General features: G+C 34.8%; 2 protein-coding genes across 4 annotated transcripts in view; one reads left to right on the top strand and one right to left on the bottom strand.

Annotated features, from left to right (window-relative positions):
- Positions 1-1,479: 1,479 nt before the first annotated feature.
- LOC124448497 lies at positions 1,480-16,848 on the bottom strand. Of its 3 annotated transcripts, none has more exons than XM_046999515.1 (2): positions 16,838-16,848; positions 1,480-2,089 (listed from the first exon to the last, which is right to left on the bottom strand). In XM_046999515.1, the coding sequence occupies exon 2, from the start codon at positions 2,076-2,078 to the stop codon at positions 1,560-1,562; it is 519 nt and encodes a 172-aa protein (XP_046855471.1). In that variant the 5' UTR covers positions 2,079-2,089; positions 16,838-16,848; the 3' UTR covers positions 1,480-1,559. The 3 variants fall into 3 exon arrangements, with proteins under 3 accessions (XP_046855471.1, XP_046855470.1, XP_046855469.1); XM_046999514.1 differs by lacking the exon at positions 16,838-16,848 and adding an exon at positions 3,189-3,497; XM_046999513.1 differs by lacking the exon at positions 16,838-16,848 and adding an exon at positions 2,583-2,719.
- The window catches only part of LOC124448484, a 78,731-nt gene continuing 64,257 nt past the window's right edge, over positions 3,174-17,647 (top strand). Inside the window, exons 1-4 of the mRNA XM_046999500.1 lie at positions 3,174-3,180; positions 6,632-6,719; positions 13,483-14,198; positions 14,297-14,885. Coding sequence (XP_046855456.1) covers positions 6,644-6,719; positions 13,483-14,198; positions 14,297-14,885 — 1,381 coding nt within the window. The 5' untranslated portion in view covers positions 3,174-3,180; positions 6,632-6,643. The remainder of the gene's footprint in view (positions 3,181-6,631; positions 6,720-13,482; positions 14,199-14,296; positions 14,886-17,647) is intronic.

Genomic DNA, 17,647 nt, shown 5'->3' on the forward strand with positions numbered 1-17,647 from the left:
CGCGCTACAACGTCATCTCATACGCACGAGAAACAACGTAAAGTAATGTATCGTAACGTATTTGAATCAATCAGAACACGACAATGCTCTCAAGAAAAACACGATGCTAGATTCGTATAGTTCAATCAGATAATCTGACCCCCTAACGTCACGAAAATCGTCATTAAAATTACGTTTCAGACTTTGACAAACGTGCATGTTTTCAAGCTTCAAACACAAATGGTAGAAAAAAAGTCAATATTATGTTACGTAATTGCAAATGACACAATCATTTTCACGTTTCCAAACCGATAAAGGGGAAGAGCTATGCCTTCCTTTGTCACATATTTTTACGTAACACTTGAAAGAGTCATGCAGAAAATATAGGCGGTGGCAATAAATATTACTGAATACGTATGGGTGGTTAACTTTAAAAACTTACCAACTTTCTTCTGGACTTTTCTTCATCAAGACCAGAGGATAGCTCCTCAAGTTCTTCAACTGAATCTAAGGGATTAGGTACAACATCTTCCAAAATTTCGTGCTCGTCTACACCTTTCGTAACGCTTAACAGAGCACGCAATATTGACAACGTTTCTTCTTGCTTATCAATTAATGTTTCCAGTTTGGTGAGAACTGATCTTTGGAAGACTACAAGATAGATAAGAAAATAATAAAAAAACTTATGTACAACCTAAGTAATATATTAAAAATATAAGCCTTACAACATGCTAACAAGTAAATTCAAATAAAACTCGCATCAAATTGCTAATTGAATACACATACATAATAACAACGCTATTCAAAAACTATTTACTGTAGAAAAGGTACCATTAATGTTTGGTTGAGAACGTCTTCCTGCAGGTGTTATGTTTATAAAACTTGTCGAAGGCGTTTCGTGCGATGAAAGGTCATGCGCATCTGCAAAGCAATCACGTGTTGCAGTTAGTTGTGAAGAAAAACAAACATTTCAAACGACACGAAATGAACGTAAATGAAAACGTAAAAACAAGACATGCAATAATGAATTGTAAGAAAAGCTTGCCAAAGACACCACTGTTTTGTTGAGAATGTCTTTCTCTTGTTGAGCCAGTTGTAGGAATTCCTTGTGAAGAGACGTTGCTTGTATCTACAGAGAAGACACGTACTGGGTTTGACATATATCTTTATTGGACGCACGAACGTCATTTAAATTAAGGCACTACAAATTTAAAAAGTCAGAAAGAGAAAGGTGACTAAAATAAAAAACCTCGAGAAAGTTTCATTTAGTAGTTTGATAGCAAACGCTGAGAATTAGATTTGAACGGATGTATTTTAATTAAATCGTCAAATACAACTAATTTTAACTAAAACTAACATTTTTTCAACTAATTACAACAACATTTTAGGAAAACGCTTACAGCACCTGTAGAACATACAAAAGCCATATAATGCAAACGATAAACCAAAACATTTAAATTTTCATGATGATTAATGTTCTTAACTGTTTCACAAGGATGCTTGTGAAAGTGCTTTAACAATTGTTCAGCAAAAGAAAAGTACACGTAATCCATGCCAGAATTTTTCTGAATGGGAATACATCATGATGTATGCAACAAAGTGCAAGCACAACTAGGCAAATTTGGATGACCATTATCCTTATTAAGATCAAGCAAAACATCAACAGCATTTTGCTTAATTGAGTACTCATTCACCCAATCAATTAACCCATCTTGAAAAGAAACTTTTAAACTATCATCTTCAAAATCAGAAGAAACAGAACAATGCATCTCCCCAATGTCTGCATTCACATTTACCAAAGAATCTGCTTTTCCATGGCAAAAAGAAACATCTAAAATATCAACTTCACCAGAAACAGCACGGACATTTTCCCCAATATCACAATCATCAAGACCAACTTTCAAATAGAAAGAACTTTGTTTAGGACTGGCAATGGTTCTAGTTGATTTTTGTAAAGGTTGTGAAAGTCCACGGTCATTATCGAAAACATTATTGAACAGATTACTACAGCCATCATCATTAGGAATTGCATCACTGCATCTTAAAGCTTTATTAGCAGCAATCCAGTTTTTTCTGTATTGCACCTGGTCACGTTTCATTATGATATGAACTATACTAAACAATAAAATGGAACTGTCACTCTATTTATTTTTGATTGATTTAAACATATCCTAATGTTACAACCTATTCCGCCTAATTAAGTGCTGGTGATCACAACATTTAGCAAAATGTTTTAATCAAAAAATGATCATTCTCATTCTCAGGTCATAGGAACATATATGTCTCCTCAACCATTTGTAACATATTCTCATCTTTACATGCATGTATCATACCTAATTTATACATAACCCTAAAATTTTAAGTATAACATTATAGTTTACTTGCTAACAGCAGCAAATGGAAAATGCTCTTAGCAACTAAATAAAAATAATTTAACTGACATTGCAAGCTTACTAAAGAAATAGGCGAAGTTAATAAACCAATCTAAGAGATAAAAAAGTGGGTTGTAAACTACATATTGTCTTGAATGCAATAATTGGACAAAGGATACTTACTAGTATTATAAAGCAACCATGCATTGTTATGAATAAACATTCAATTACCTCTTTGTAAAATTATATCACTGTTTAAAAACTGCTGTGATTTGCAATAGAAACTACAACTATTTTAAGGTTTAAGGCTACGTGATTCTTAATCAAAAACATTTTGTAAATCACATAATCACATAACCTCATGTTAAAAAATATTAATCATCACCGCTTATCAGTCAGTTAATATAATTCCAGATATGCTAAAACGTGATATTTACGTAAGATTTTAGATATAAAACAGAATTTTAACAATAAAATTCATACGATTATACATCGGGAATTCAATGATCACAAAAAATTGTAATCATTAAATTTGATAAGTAATTTTTGAACTATAAACATCAGTCGCCTGACTGATTTGACATACCCTAGATCCGCCCCTGCATGTTATGACAATAACAACCATACGTACTGATGAATACCATATCCAAATGCTGTAACAAGGTGTAGTGATAATATTATCTTTATAAAATAAAAATAGAAATTAAAACTAAGAATAAACCAAGCTTAGTAAATTTGTTTGTTCCTACACCAATATACCCGGACTCATAAAGTCACGGCAAAAGTAACATACGACAATCTCTAGATTATAAAGAATGATAAAATAAAGGTACTCACCACAATTTTAAGCATTGAAACATATTCTAGATCATAACTGCCTCTAAACTTGGAAAGCGAGCTGTGAATTATCTTGCCTTGGCCACTATGAGGCAAATTCGATTCTTGCACGAGCGATCTTCAAATGAACACGAACGCCGATATTTTACAGGTATCGAAATAATTTTGATGTCAAATTGATTTAAATAACTTTAATTATCCATGACAGATATTTGAGATAAGTAAAACGTCGCCAAATATCTTAAATATTCGAAAATCCTTGTTTGTAAACGTTATCCGACATACATTTTTATAGTAGTTTGTATCTCTAGTGGGTAACCGGAAGTGCATTTTGCATATATAAATAGGCTTCACATTTAAAAACAAAAGCTCAAAATAATTCGCCATTTCGCTGCCAAGCAAGAAACCCGATGTAGTGTTTATCGCAGAAACATAACTTACATGATACTTGTAATCTTGAGATATCTGAGTACAACATTGTTTATAAAAACAAAGCTTTTTTGGACCACATGGATGTGTTGTATATGTCTATATATAAAAAAATTTATTCAGTTTACAGTTCTTGACTAATTTAGTTCGACCACGTTCGAGGTTTTTTGGGTTAAAATTATGCCAATCAACTAGTTATAAACTAATTAGTTAATTCAATTACAGAAATGGATATTTTTATATTCTTGGTGTGAAGTCGTTTTGAATTGTGCTTTTAATAGACTTAACTTTTGCGATCTTACGGATCAATTCTGATTACCAGAAACAGCTTGAAATATACCTAAATGATACAACAAACATCGGACATGATCTTAACAAATCTTTATAGTTTCTACAATAAGAATTCTATATCAGCTTTCCTTCATTTAATTTATCAGAATATTATGTATTGTTATCTTATCAAGGCGTGAGATTTACTTTTCCCAACATTTAAGCCAACGAACGCCTATTTTGTCTTATTCAACTTAAACAAGCAAATGAAACAAAAGTTCCTCAATTTGATATTGTAAATTTTCATGTATAAGACGAACTCATAATTATGGAGCTAAGGTTTTTTTAACAAATTCCCAAAATACCAAGGAAACGGTAATAAAATTCAAACATGTTAATTAAAACAATAAAAATCATTAAGCCGTATCTTTGCTTTACATAACAATAAACTTTTAATGTTTTAAATTCAGTTGCACAAAATAATTGGTCACGTATCAACTCAAAGGACGCAACCATTTGACGCTTAACTTTTGAGAACGTTAAGTGATTTGAAGGATCGAATGTTCAAAGTTTTGAGCCTACAACTAGTAAAAGGTTTGTAAGACTAAAGATAAAGAATTATTGTGTGTGTTAACAAATCAAACCAAGTTACAAATAAAAACATATTAACTGCTTACCAAAAAAATCACTGCCATTCATCTAAAATATGGCGTGTTTATCTTGATGTGTTTAATTATAATTTAATTTATGTTTGTAAAAAGTAGTGTTTGCCTTTTACCAACGTTATTATTTTGGAAATGTAGCTTTTTTAAATGTTTATCAATAAACCATTTATACTAAAGATTTCAACAAGCACAATTTAGACGTTCATGACATATATATGTGCAATGATATTGTGTTATTCAACAGGCAAGAGTACCACTAGTATAAAAATAAAAGTGACATATCGAGCTGTAGTTTCTTACCAATCGCTCCCAAAGTACCTTGAAAATGGTATAATGTAATATAATTTACACTTCTCATTTCTCACTTCTCATTGATGAATTCGATCCAACTTAAATTCAAACTTATAAAGAAAAACAACAAAAGTCATAAGGCCGCATCTTTGCTTTACATAACAATTATCTTTTAATGTTTTAAATTCAGTTGTCCAAAATAATTTGCCACGTATCAACTCAAAGGACGAAGCCATTTGACGCTTAACTTATCAGAACGTCAAGAAATCTGAAATATCGAATGTTCAAAGCTTCAACCGTCGACCAGTAAAAGGTTTGTAAGACAAAAGACAAAGAATTATTGTGTGTGTTAACGATGTTAAATGAGATCTTAAATAAAAGTTGTTCGTCAAATATAATTAATACAATTTTAATAGATATTAGTCTCAACCTAGTACTATAAAATACACGTCATAGGTACCCGTAGCAACTTATGATCCTGTTGTTGTATACCAATTAAACAAAGTTGCAAATACAAACAATTTGCTTACCAAAAAATCACTGTCATCTGAAGGAAGGCGTGTTTATCGTGATGTGCTTGCTTGCTAAGGATTCAAATTGCTTGCTAGCATGTAATTATATTTATCTTTGGGTCCGGACAGTATATTTATAAAATATGTTTTATTTCATTATACTTGTGATAGTATGAAATGACATTTATGAATCAGGAAGGAAATTTAGTTTGAAATTGCAAATGGACTCATGCATGCCATCGTTGAATATTTTAAATATTTAGTCCTTTTTTGTAAACATTTAGTCGTTTTGTGACGTTGCAATTATCTTTCGTCGAGCTGTTAACGCTAAGGTGATACATGCGAATTCATAGCATTAAATAAAAAAAACTGAAAAACTTTGATTTCTGATTTGTAAAAACAGAGCTTTTGGACCACATGGTTTTATACCGCAGAAATTCTAATATAATTCTGCTATGTTTGAGGCTCTTCTATTTAAAATTATACCGATTAACTAATTATAAACTAATTATTCAATTCAATTACAGCAATTAACGTTTTTGTATTCTGGGTGTTGACTCGTTTTGACTTGTGATTTTAATAAACTTAACTTTTGCCACCTTACGAGTCAATTCTGATTACCAGAAACAGCTTGTAGTTAAATATACCTAAAAGATACAACCAAACATTAAACTTGATGCTAACAAATCTTTATAACTTCTACAAGAATAATTTAGACAATAGAAATATTTTCTCAAAACTTTTAACTTTAATACGCTCAAATCATACGTACAAGGTTTTATACAAAGCTCGCAATAAGCAGAACTTTTTATTAACTTCAGGTCAGCTTGCTTCTTATCGCATCAGATATGTTTGGATAAATGAGTAAATTTTAATTCATTATTTTTTGTTTGCTCTCCTTTTCGTCCAAAATGCACATTTACTATCGAAATTCATTGTACATTGGGAAATTGGAGCAACTCTTATGCATTTAATTGTTTTTGTTTAACCCATCCCTAAATATACTGACTTTATGTCCTTCAAAGAATTGCAGTTGAAACTGGGGATAAACAGTGACGAAAATGATATATAGATAGTGAAAAACCTGATTTTGAAGGTCAATAAGAGTGGTGCATGCTCATTTTTATCTAACAAATCATTGAATGTGATTCAAGTGAAACGGCTTTTTACTATAATGCATAAGCCGCAAAAATTTTCACAAGGTCTTAATTTGACGCTTGACTAGTGATATTCTAATATTTATTTTTGCTTCATTAACCATTTTTTGATTTGACAGATCTTGCATGAAATGGAAGCGTCTTCTTCAAGACTTTATGAAGAAACAAGTGAAGCCAGTAGTAAGCGTCGCAGCCCTAATATTGACGGCAAGTAAAACTCATGCCTTGTTACTCACAAATCATAAGTAATTGAATGCAAACATCGGGTAAACTATTCAAAGTAAGCAAAATGACGAGTGTCCAAGTGGTATGACAAAACACAACATACCGATTTATATGTGAAGGTAAAGTAGAGTATGTTAGTAGAGGGCAGAGGGAGGTGTCAGTGAGTGATGTGTACAGAGGAAAACCAAGGAGATCCACTAAAAGAGGACAAGTGGAACCTTTATGGTTTGATGTGTTGTTGCCTATTTTCTCGAGATGATTTATGGCAAAGCAACAGAAAGAGAAACATGACATCATTTACTGTTGAAATTTTACACTTGTGTGCGAGGAAGTCATATATTCTGCATTTTATGAGAAATAAATATGGCTATATGACGAATGGCTTTTAAACATTCGAACTAAAAAATGCATAATTTGAAAAATAAAGTATTTGTATTTGTTGCTTGCTATAGAAGCAATGTTTCCACACTAGAAAGACGTTTTGTTTCAAATTGTATACATTTTACGCATAGTTTTCAAATTTTAAAATGACGTGGAGCAATGAGCATACATCACAACAGAGGTCAGATAAATAATGTCAATAATGAAATATCGAATTTTAAACTGTTTTTTTTTACGAAATGCATGCAATGGCATAAGTATGAAACTTTTACCATAGTTTCTGAGTAGCAGAAAGTTTAAAAAATATTTAAAAAAACGATGATTTTTTAAAAGCAAACATGTTTCTACATTAACGAAATGCCATCTTCAGTACGAAATGATTAGTGTTACGAAATATGATAAAGTATAGGAAGGTACGTAGAATAAATTGTTTACATTGAATGAGAATGTGATATAAATAAAAGGCGTTTTAATTGTTTTGTCTTGAAAGTCGGTAGCTTCCATTGCATCTATCGTTTTGTTAAACATCCTCTAGTTTTGAATCTAATTGCTTTCGAACAACTTTATTCTTAATTCAGACGACTGACACTTAACAATTACTTGGTCTCGACTCTGCTCCGAAAATTAATGTACAAAACTACAATTTTCTGTGTGTCGTCTCAGCTTTATCACAAATTGATCGATGAGTAGTATTATTTACATATAGACAAATCTAAAAATCCTATCTGTTATTTTATGATTACAGATAAACTGCACTGCAATCCACTAATTAAAATCAAGAAATAACTCAAAGTGTATTTTTGATCTCGATATTACATGGTTTTATGGGTTTGATTGGAATTCACCACTTTCGCTACTTATATTTTCGTACGTCACGTGGTACAAACTGTAAACATTGCGTACATTGTCACAGCTCTATCATATATTCTTATATAGCGTGGACTGTTTTTGCTAGAAAAATTTCAGGTATTCTTTTGGCAATTTTATAATACAAATATCTTTTTTAATTTTGTTATAAATGGCAGTGGTTCTGTTAGTTATATAGTTGCTAGCTTCTATAGTCAATCATAATCTAATTTCGAAAATGTGAATACTGAATAGTGTGGATAGAAACGATCGTTTAAACGTTATGGGCTTTGTGTGTTTCTAACAACAATTCTCGCCATACAAAATTGATGCAAAATAATGAAACTGGTAACAAAGCATATTTTTTAAAGGTTCGTGCACAATAAAGTGAAATTTTGCACCATATTTAACTTTATGTCTGATTGAATGTTTAAATTAGCTACGCCGTCACATAGCTAACCCAATTTTTTTTATGTGACCCAAGATCATTAACTAGAAGCAACTTTTATTATTTACCTATTGACTGTTATTTCTAAGCGACTTAAAAAGATAGTTTTGTGACTAAACTGCCCAAAGAACACATCAATACTCCGAAATTTCTAAAGTCAAAACAGTCATTGCCGTATGAAAATATATGATAGAGCTGTGAACAGTATAGGGAATATACAGTAGGTCCATATTGTGTGCAACTTGCTATTGTATAATTAAATAGATTATTGGCTGCTGTTAGCCATTTTATCTTTCCTATTGGTCAAAAAAAGCAATTGACTGGCTGCCACTATGGTAATCACATGCGTAATAAGATATGCGTTGCACAAAAAAATAATGGATTGGCTCTACTGTATATTCACTACAATGTGGCTGTTACTATGTACGCAATGTTCACAATTTCTAGGTACCACGCGACATGCAAAGTATTACTCGTGTTTTCTAAGTAGAATTTAGTTGTAATTTGCAGCAAGATTGTCGTAAATGTTGTTGACATTGCTCCATAGAAATAAGGAATGAATATTATTCACAGAATGCATGTATGTATGCAAATGAAAAAGACACAGGAAGAGCACGTTTCATGAATAAGAGGTAGACATAGAGTAGAGTATGGCCCTGTCTAAATGAGACCGGAACGAAGTCAAACCGCGGTACCAGCTCGTGTCGGTTATAATATTATTTATAGTAGATGTTTACATGGGAACGTTACGAAAATGACTCGGAGCCGTCTGAAGTCGTACCGCTCGCTGAACTGATCCCACTAAGTTCAGAACGGTATGAATTGAAATCAGCATCAAAGTAAACTCAAATTAATGTTCAGACCGGTCTGAAATGGCATCAACGCATGCGCACAAAAGCAAATTACAAAAGAAAAATAGCTAGCAAGCGTAAAATTAGCCTGCCATGGAGGCATTACGCGGATGAGGATTTTTCGTGATTTCGCACAGGTCCCATGTAAACATGCAACAAATTCTGATTTTCATTTCGGTTTAACTTCGTTAGGTCTCATGTAAACAGGGCCTACGTAGATAGTGTTGAAAAATTACAATTCGTTAGGTTTTATTTAACTTTAAAACACAGCTTAAATGACACAAACAATAATATGGCGGATAAACATAGGAGTGAATACCGCTGGTCATAAAGTACTGCAGATAGTAGCACAGGGAGACCAATACCAGCAAAACAATGTTACAACATTCTCCCTCCCTTAAACAGAAGTGAAGATAACACTTATGAGTTCAAAGTTTAGAGTCTATTCGTCTTCAAAACCATAACGGGTTGGTGGTTTTACGGCACGCACTGAGCGCCTCAGAGGGGCATGTGGCTGTCCCAATTCAGTTGAAATACTCTCCTTCTCAACTGCTTGATGCTCAGCCGGAACATGTGCCTGGTACTTTCCCGCTGCAATAGGCGGCACGGTGGCAGGGATGGTGTGATTGTGAGATGGGGGCCATGGTGCCAGATCTCTCAGTAATACCGTTGATTCTCTGCCGTCCAAATATTTAATATGGGCATAAGTAGGGTTAGCTTCCACTCTACCTGGTCAACAAGTGGGTCATTCTTGCTTGCTCTCACATATCGGTGGAGCAGAACCGGTCCGGGGGACTGTAACCAGGTGGGAAGTGAAGTACCATGTGTTGAACGGTGTTGGAAGCCAAAAAATGTCTCGTGTGGAGTTGAGTTGGTGGCAGTGGAGAGGAGAGACCTTGCTGAATGAAGCGCATCAGGGAGTACCATTTCCCATTTACTGTCCGGCAGGCTTGCTGACTTGAGAGATAAGCGAATGGCTTTCCACAGTATACCGTTATAGCGTTATACTTGGCCATTGCCTATCGGGTGGTAGGATGTAGTTCGGCTCGTGGCGATGCCTCTCTGAGAGAGGTATTCTTTAAGTTCCTGGGACATGAATGAGGCACCTCGGTCTGAATGGATGAAACCTGGCGTCCCACACAGAGTGAATAACTGATCCAGGCATCTGATAACGGTTGATGAACTCATGTTTGGGAAGGCGAAAGCAAAAGGGAAGCGTGAATATTCATCCACGACTGTTAGCATATAGGGATTATTAGTAGTCGTAGGTAGTGGACCTTTAAAGTCCACGCTGAGTCGCTCCATAGGTCGGGTAGCCTTGATGAGGACTCCTTGCTGCTGTTTGTAAAATTGGGGCTTGAGCTCAGCACAGACCCTACAACTAGAACACACCCTCTTAACTTCTTCTGTAGAGTAAGGGAGGTTTTTCGACCTTATGAAATGTAACAATCGGGTGACACCTGGGTGGCATAGAGCAACGTGTATCTCAGTAAGGCTAGCTGCAGGTATGGAAGCTGTGAAAGCCCGGGTAAATGAGTCGGTAGCAGCGTTATCCTTACCGGGCCGGTATTTTATGGTGTAGCTAAAAGAAGCTAGTTCTAGCCTCCAGTCCTGGATTTTATTGTTCTTTACTTTGGTGCGTCTTCGGTTGTCAAACATGAAGGCGACTGACTGCTAATCGGTTTTGAGTGTAAAATGTCTGCCTGCAAGAAAATGTTGCCACTTCCTGACAGCTTCAATTATGGCCATTGCTTCCTTCTCTACCGCAGTGGGGCTCACTCCCTTGGAGGGTCTTGGACATAAACGCTACAGGTCTGCCTCCTTGATTTAGTGTAGCAGACAGGGCAGTTTCTGAAGCATCAGTCTCTGCAACGAAGGGGAGGCTTTCGTCAATAGAGTGTAATGACGCTTTCCGCAGCTCGTCCTTCAGCATTGTGAATGCATTCAGGGCATCGCCATTAAGTGGAAATCAGGTTGCTTGTAGTAGCGGATGTACTTTGTCAGAATAGTTTGGTATCCATTTTGCGTAGTATGCAAACATGCCGATAACTCTTTTCAAGGATTTGGAATTTTCGGGAGGAGGGAAGCTTTTAAGTGGACGAAGCCTTTCTTGGTCTGGGGCGATGACACCATTCCCTATACAGTAACCAAGTAGATTGATGGAAGACTTGGACTCTACTGTCTTGTTTTCATTCAAAGTGAGGTTTCGGCGCTTTACAGCCTCTCTGAATTTCCTCACATTTTCGTCGTGCCCGTGCTGATCGTAGCCTGCAACAGTTATATTATCGAGGTAAGGAAATGTATCTTTCAGGCCCTCCTCTTCTACGAACTTGTCCATCGCTCTTTTGAAAACTGCGACGCCGTTGGTTACTCCAAAGGGGATGCGACAGAACTGGTAAAGCTTACCATTGGCCTCGAAACCGGTAAATTTTCGGTCGGCTTTCTTGATCGGTACCTGGTGATAGGCACTCCTTAAGTCGAACGTTGAGAAGACTCTATATGAAGCTAGGTTGTTGACCATGTTGTCGATACGGGGTAGCGGGTATGCATCGAGTTCCGTGTAGAGGTTGACGGTTTGAGAATAATCAATGCAAAGCCACTTCTTATGTCGTTGTAGTGGGTCCTTTGATACCACGACTTGAGCCCTCCATGGCGAGGTGCTAGGTTCGTTTATGCCTTCTACGAGTGGGTGGTTAATTTCTTGTTTGATAAATTCCAGGTCCTTACAATCCTTGCTTAACTTTTTAAGTTCCTGTAAGAGCTCTGTAAGCGACTCACCAGGCTTTTGGCGCCTTGTAGCAAGTAGATGACGTGCAAATATTTCATTCGGAGGCTTGCTATACAGATTATTTAGTGCTTCAATAAACGAGTCGAAGTCCTGACAATCTTCGATGTAATCGTAAACGTTGTGAGAGACAATTGATGAGAGTACGGTGTTTGTTTGGGGCTTTATCGCCGCATTTTTGAATGAAGTTGTTGAACGTTTGGAGCCAATGTTTCCACTCTTTCGCGGCTGACGGCGAATTTGGGTCCAAGTCGAGACGTTGCGGTTTCAATATCGTTTCCATATTGAAGGATTTAAATAAAGGTAAATAAATTTTGTAAATTACCATTCGTTAGGTTTTATTTAACTTTAAAACACAACTTAAATGACAAAAACAATAATATGGCGGATAAACATAGGAGTGAATACCGCTGGTCATAAAGTACCGGAGATAGTGGCACAAGAAGAATACCAGCAAAACAATATTACAACAGATAGGGTGAAGGCAGTTATCAGTTATGTACATTGTAAGAAGCGTAGAGAAAAACAAACAATAGGAGATGTATCAATACACTGAAGGAAGACAAGGGGAATCTCTACTTGTTTATCATCATGAATGACGAAGTCTTGGCTTGAGTTAGGAAAGTGCTCATTTTTAGAAATTTTCTTACAAACACTATCTGTTTTTATGGTTTGGGTTATTGTAAATTAACCGTGGGCCAAACGTTTCCATACAACGGAGAAGATGAATCAAACTCTAGAATGTAGAGGAGTGAGTAATGTGGTTACACGAAGTAGAAGTTCAGATTGATGTAGAGTGATGTGGATGGAATGGAGAAAAAAGTCCTTTGTGTTAAATGACAAAATAATTTCAACTAATATGAAAAGAAGTGTTTACAAGACAGTACAAATCCAACATTCTTGTATGGTTTTGAGATAGGGGCAATGGGAATAGGACAGATGGCAGTGCATGAAGGTTGGACAAGTAAAGACTCTTTAATCTGTCATTTTATTAAAAGTTTAGTAGCAAAGGTTAGAGACTTTATCTAAAAGACAAAAGAGTGAAAAAATCTTTTATTGAAACAAAGCCGTTTGTTATATCTTCCACTATAAAATATAAACTTGAGCATAAGAAATAGCTACATGCTTCAAAAAAGTTTAATTCTTCTACACTAAAAATCATTTTGTAAGCATTGCGTTGTTTAAGCGAAAGTGCTACATTAAATTAAAAACAGCATTTTTCTGTGTCGCTTGCCTTTAATCTTAACAGATATATGTTTGCATGATTGATTAGTTTTTGACAACTTTAATGGTTGGTTCTAAGATATTACAAAAATTTAAAGTCGTTATCCAAATTATAAGTGTAATTGAGTAAATTTGAATTACCTATTCTTATGAATTTGATTACTTTTGTTGCACTCACCTCTAAATGTAATACTTTTATGTCATTTGAAGAATGGCAGTTGCAAGAGTGGGAATATCTTGGTCGTTCAGTTCAGCATAGAAGTCTGTTGTCTGACTTGTGTTATCCCAGTCCAGACATTAAACATTTGGGCAATGTACGTGTAATTTTCTCGGAGAAGTTTGAGCTCGGCAAAGGAAGTGATGAAACCCGTGTTTATCTTGGACTGACACAGGATGGTTACGGTAAAGCAGTGAAACGAATTCGTAAAGATAACTGCCTCCAGCCTGCACAGCATGAAAAGGAAATTTTAAATAAATTCAATGCAAAAAGTTCGAAATATGTTGTGAATTATTACTTCTTTGAGGAAGATACTGGAACAGAATATGATTATTTGATCTTAGACTTATGTGAGGAATCACTGGAGAAGTTTGTGAAAAATTCTACTGTACATGATCTTCAAACAGCTCTTCCCGATATTCTTAGACAAATTTTAAATGGATTAGCTGATCTTCATAGTGGCCCAGATCCTATTCTTCATCGGAAATTAAAGCCTTCCAATGTTCTCCGTGACGTAGACGGCAAATTTCTGATAGCTGGCTTTGGCATTAGTCGAATATTGAAGAATGGATCTAAAACACACAAAAGCATGTTTAACAGGGGAACTGAATTTTGGATTGCTCCTGAATCAATACATAACGAAGATTCAAATATAGCACGTATTGAAGATTTACATGAAGCACGTTATAAAAAAGAGTCTGATGTATATGTAAGTGTAAGGATGTTAACATTTACAAAACTCATAGCGAAATTTAATTTTGTGAGAGCTTAATTTTGCTGTTAACGTTACATTTTTTATTATCTTAGAATGCAGGAATGGTGGCTTATTATGTTGCAACAAAAGGGGAACATCCTTTTGGAACTAAGCCCCACCGACTGATCAACATGTTGAATGGGGAACCTGTTGGCTTGGATGGAATCAAGGATGAAACATTTAAAGACCTTCTGTCGTGGATGTTAAAACTACAACCAGAAGAAAGACCATCTGCCAACGAAGCCTTGAAACATCCATTTCTTATGTCGGATGACGAGAAATTTCACTTTTTATGTAAAAATGGTGACTTACATTCGATTAAAACAAATGATCCCCAATCTAGTTTCGTCCAACAATTTAGTATTGAATCTTCAAATTGGAAAAGTCAAATGGATAACGATGTTTATGAATATTTGGTAAATGGAAGAGAGTATAAATCTTCATGGGCAGAATGTTTAAGATTCATTGGAAATATTGATCAGCATTGGAACGATCTACCACGACCTCTACCACAACCAGAACCATTTTATAAGATTGGCGATTACAAGGCGTATTTTATCCGAACATTTCCGAATCTCCTTGTTCGGTTACATGCAGCTGTCAGGTCAAATGAAGAATGGAAAGAAAATCCAGAACTTAAAGGTAAGCATACTAGCTTGAATTTTCTCATTTTTATTACACTTAAATTATGTGATCGTTGTACAATAGCAATTTGATTACATAATATTTTTACCTAATATTGACATCATTTCTTTGCTCATCAGTCTTTATTTACTTGATATCAAAGAGAAAAATATATTATGAGAAAAATATTCATTACTACCATAAATATATACTGTAAAAATTTTCAGGATTGTAAAAATGAGCCAATTTACGATGTGAATTCTCAAAGTTCCACAGTAAAAAGAAGGCTATATAAAATTTTCATTATGACAAATGTAGCATTAAATTGCACATTTATTAAACGATTTTTTAAATTCTTAAATTACAGAAAAGTACAAGTTTTTTGAGCTCTCTCCTTGCTATGTACACTGAAGATTACCTCTTCAGTGTAATCATTCAAAAGTCCACACAGATCATTTTCTAGTTTAGAATTAAATTTTGAATACTTTTTACTTAGAATTACATTTTGAAAGTTGCATAGAGCATAAAAGTTTCTGTATAAATTTTTTCTACTAGAAAATTTTCCAAAATAGATAAGCAAATAACGTTACTAATCGCAAAACATAAAAACAACGACTTTATTCATTGAATTCAATAAACTACTCCCACTGATCTCAAAATAAATAAATATAATTATTTCGACTTTATTAGAAGAGCAAGTGAGTCGAAAAATCTCATTTATGATTCAAATTGTGTCTTAATTGATGATTGTCAAATGGCTTGATGACCTCCATTAAAAAGTGCAAGTGAATCTGACCAAGTCACGTACGACTTAAGCCACCCGATTGAGCAAGAATAACGCTTCTGCTGAAATATTGCTTACAGAACTCAATGGCTGTATAATGTCCTCAGATATTGTAGCACGGACCACTGTATAGAGGACAGAAACTAAAACTATTATTGGGTTTGGGGAGGAGGTGTTTAATAACGCTGCTGATGAAATATCGCTTACAGAACTCAATGGCTGTATTATGTTTTCTCAGATCTTGTATCACGGACCACTGTATAGAGAACCGAAACTATAGCTTTTATTGGGTTTGGGGAGGAGGGAGTGTTTAATAACGTTGCTAATGAAATATCGCTTGCGGAACTCAATGGCTGTATTATGTTTTCTAAGATATTGTATCACGGACCACTGTATAGAGGGCCCAAATTGTAACTACTAGTGAGGTGGGGGAGGGGGTGTTTAATAACGCTGCTGCTGAAATATCGCATACAGAACTTAATGGCTGTATCATGTTTTCTCAGATATTGTATCACGGATCACTGTATAGAGAACCGAAACTATAACTTTTATTGGGTTTGGGGAGGAGGGAGTGTTTAATATTGTTGCTAATGAAATATCGCTTGCGGAACTCAATGGCTATATCATGTTTTCTAAGATATTGTAGCACAGACCACTGTATAGAGGGCCGAAACTCTAACGTTTAGGGGAGAAGGGTGTTTAATAACGCTGCTGATGAAATATCGCTTAAAGAAATCAACGGCTGTATCATGTTTTCTTAGATATTGTATCAAGGACCACTGTATAGAGGAACGAAACTCTAACGTTTAGTGAGGGGAGAGAGAGAAGTGGTGTTTAATAACGCTGCTGATGAAATATCGCTTACAGAACTCAACGGCTGTATCATGTTTTCTTAGATATTGTAGCAAGGACCATTGTATAGAGGACCGAAACTCTAACGTTTAGTGAGGGGGGAAGGAGAAGAGGTGTTAATAACGCTGCTGATGAAATATCACTTACAGAACTCAATATCACTTATAGGTGGAGGAGGGGGTGTTTAATAACGCTGCTGCTGAAATATCGCAGATATTGTAGTACTGACCATTTAATAGAGGGCCAAAACTATAACTTTTAGTAGAGTGGAGGAGGGGGTGTTTAATAACACTGCTGATGAAATATCGCTTACAGAACTACAGAACATAACGACTTTATCACGTTTTCTCAAGTATTGTAGCACAGACTACTGTACTAGAGGACCTAAACTAGAACATTTAATTGGTGGGAGAGGGGGGTATTCATATATTCAAATTTGGTCAATTGATATCTTGTTAAAGCCAACGTGTAGTCTACATTAAACATAATACAAAAATAGTTAAAGAAATAGACCAATAGACAGGCAGATGGATAGATATAGCATTGATTTGAAAATTTTTTTGTGAAAGCATGGAAATAATTTGCTCACTTGCTCTTTTTTAGTTTTATTTATAAGAGATCTCCAAAGGAGCGTTGTATTGTACGAGAAATTTTTTCAAACTAGTAAAACGTGATTGTGTTAACCAAAGACAATTGAAATGTTCTGAATCACACATAAAATACAAAAATGATGTTACAACATTTGAAGCCGGAAGTTTGAATATTTGCTTGCATCGTTTGTGTTGCTTATCTTGTCAATTATATTATACTTTAGCACTACGACATCATGATTTTTTCACATGTTTCTAAAACATATAGGAATTTACGAAAAGGACTGAAATATAAAGAATTTAAATAGCTTTCTTTTTTTGTGGTGTTTAAAATTTATTGATTTTTATGACTCCTTTTCTACCTGAGTAAAAATTTCAACAATAAGGAAATTTTCTCGATAACGAAAACCCTGACACAATTGACACATGACAGACAAATTGTTCCTTGTAAATAAATCATCATAAGCTTAATAAAATAAATGAAAAATGCAAAAACTATCTTTAATTTGGCAAAGGTAAACAATACCAGCATTGTTGCACGAGAATAAGAAAAA

This window comes from Xenia sp. Carnegie-2017, unplaced genomic scaffold, assembly GCF_021976095.1.
Source record: "Xenia sp. Carnegie-2017 unplaced genomic scaffold, XeniaSp_v1 HiC_scaffold_23, whole genome shotgun sequence".
NCBI classification, from domain to species: domain Eukaryota; kingdom Metazoa; phylum Cnidaria; class Anthozoa; order Malacalcyonacea; family Xeniidae; genus Xenia; species Xenia sp. Carnegie-2017.

What these genes read in the sequence shown, in the direction of transcription:
- LOC124448497 (XM_046999515.1), bottom strand. Translation starts at nt 2,078, where the DNA reads ATGAAACGTGACCAGGTGCAATACAGAAAAAACTGGATTGCTGCTAAT.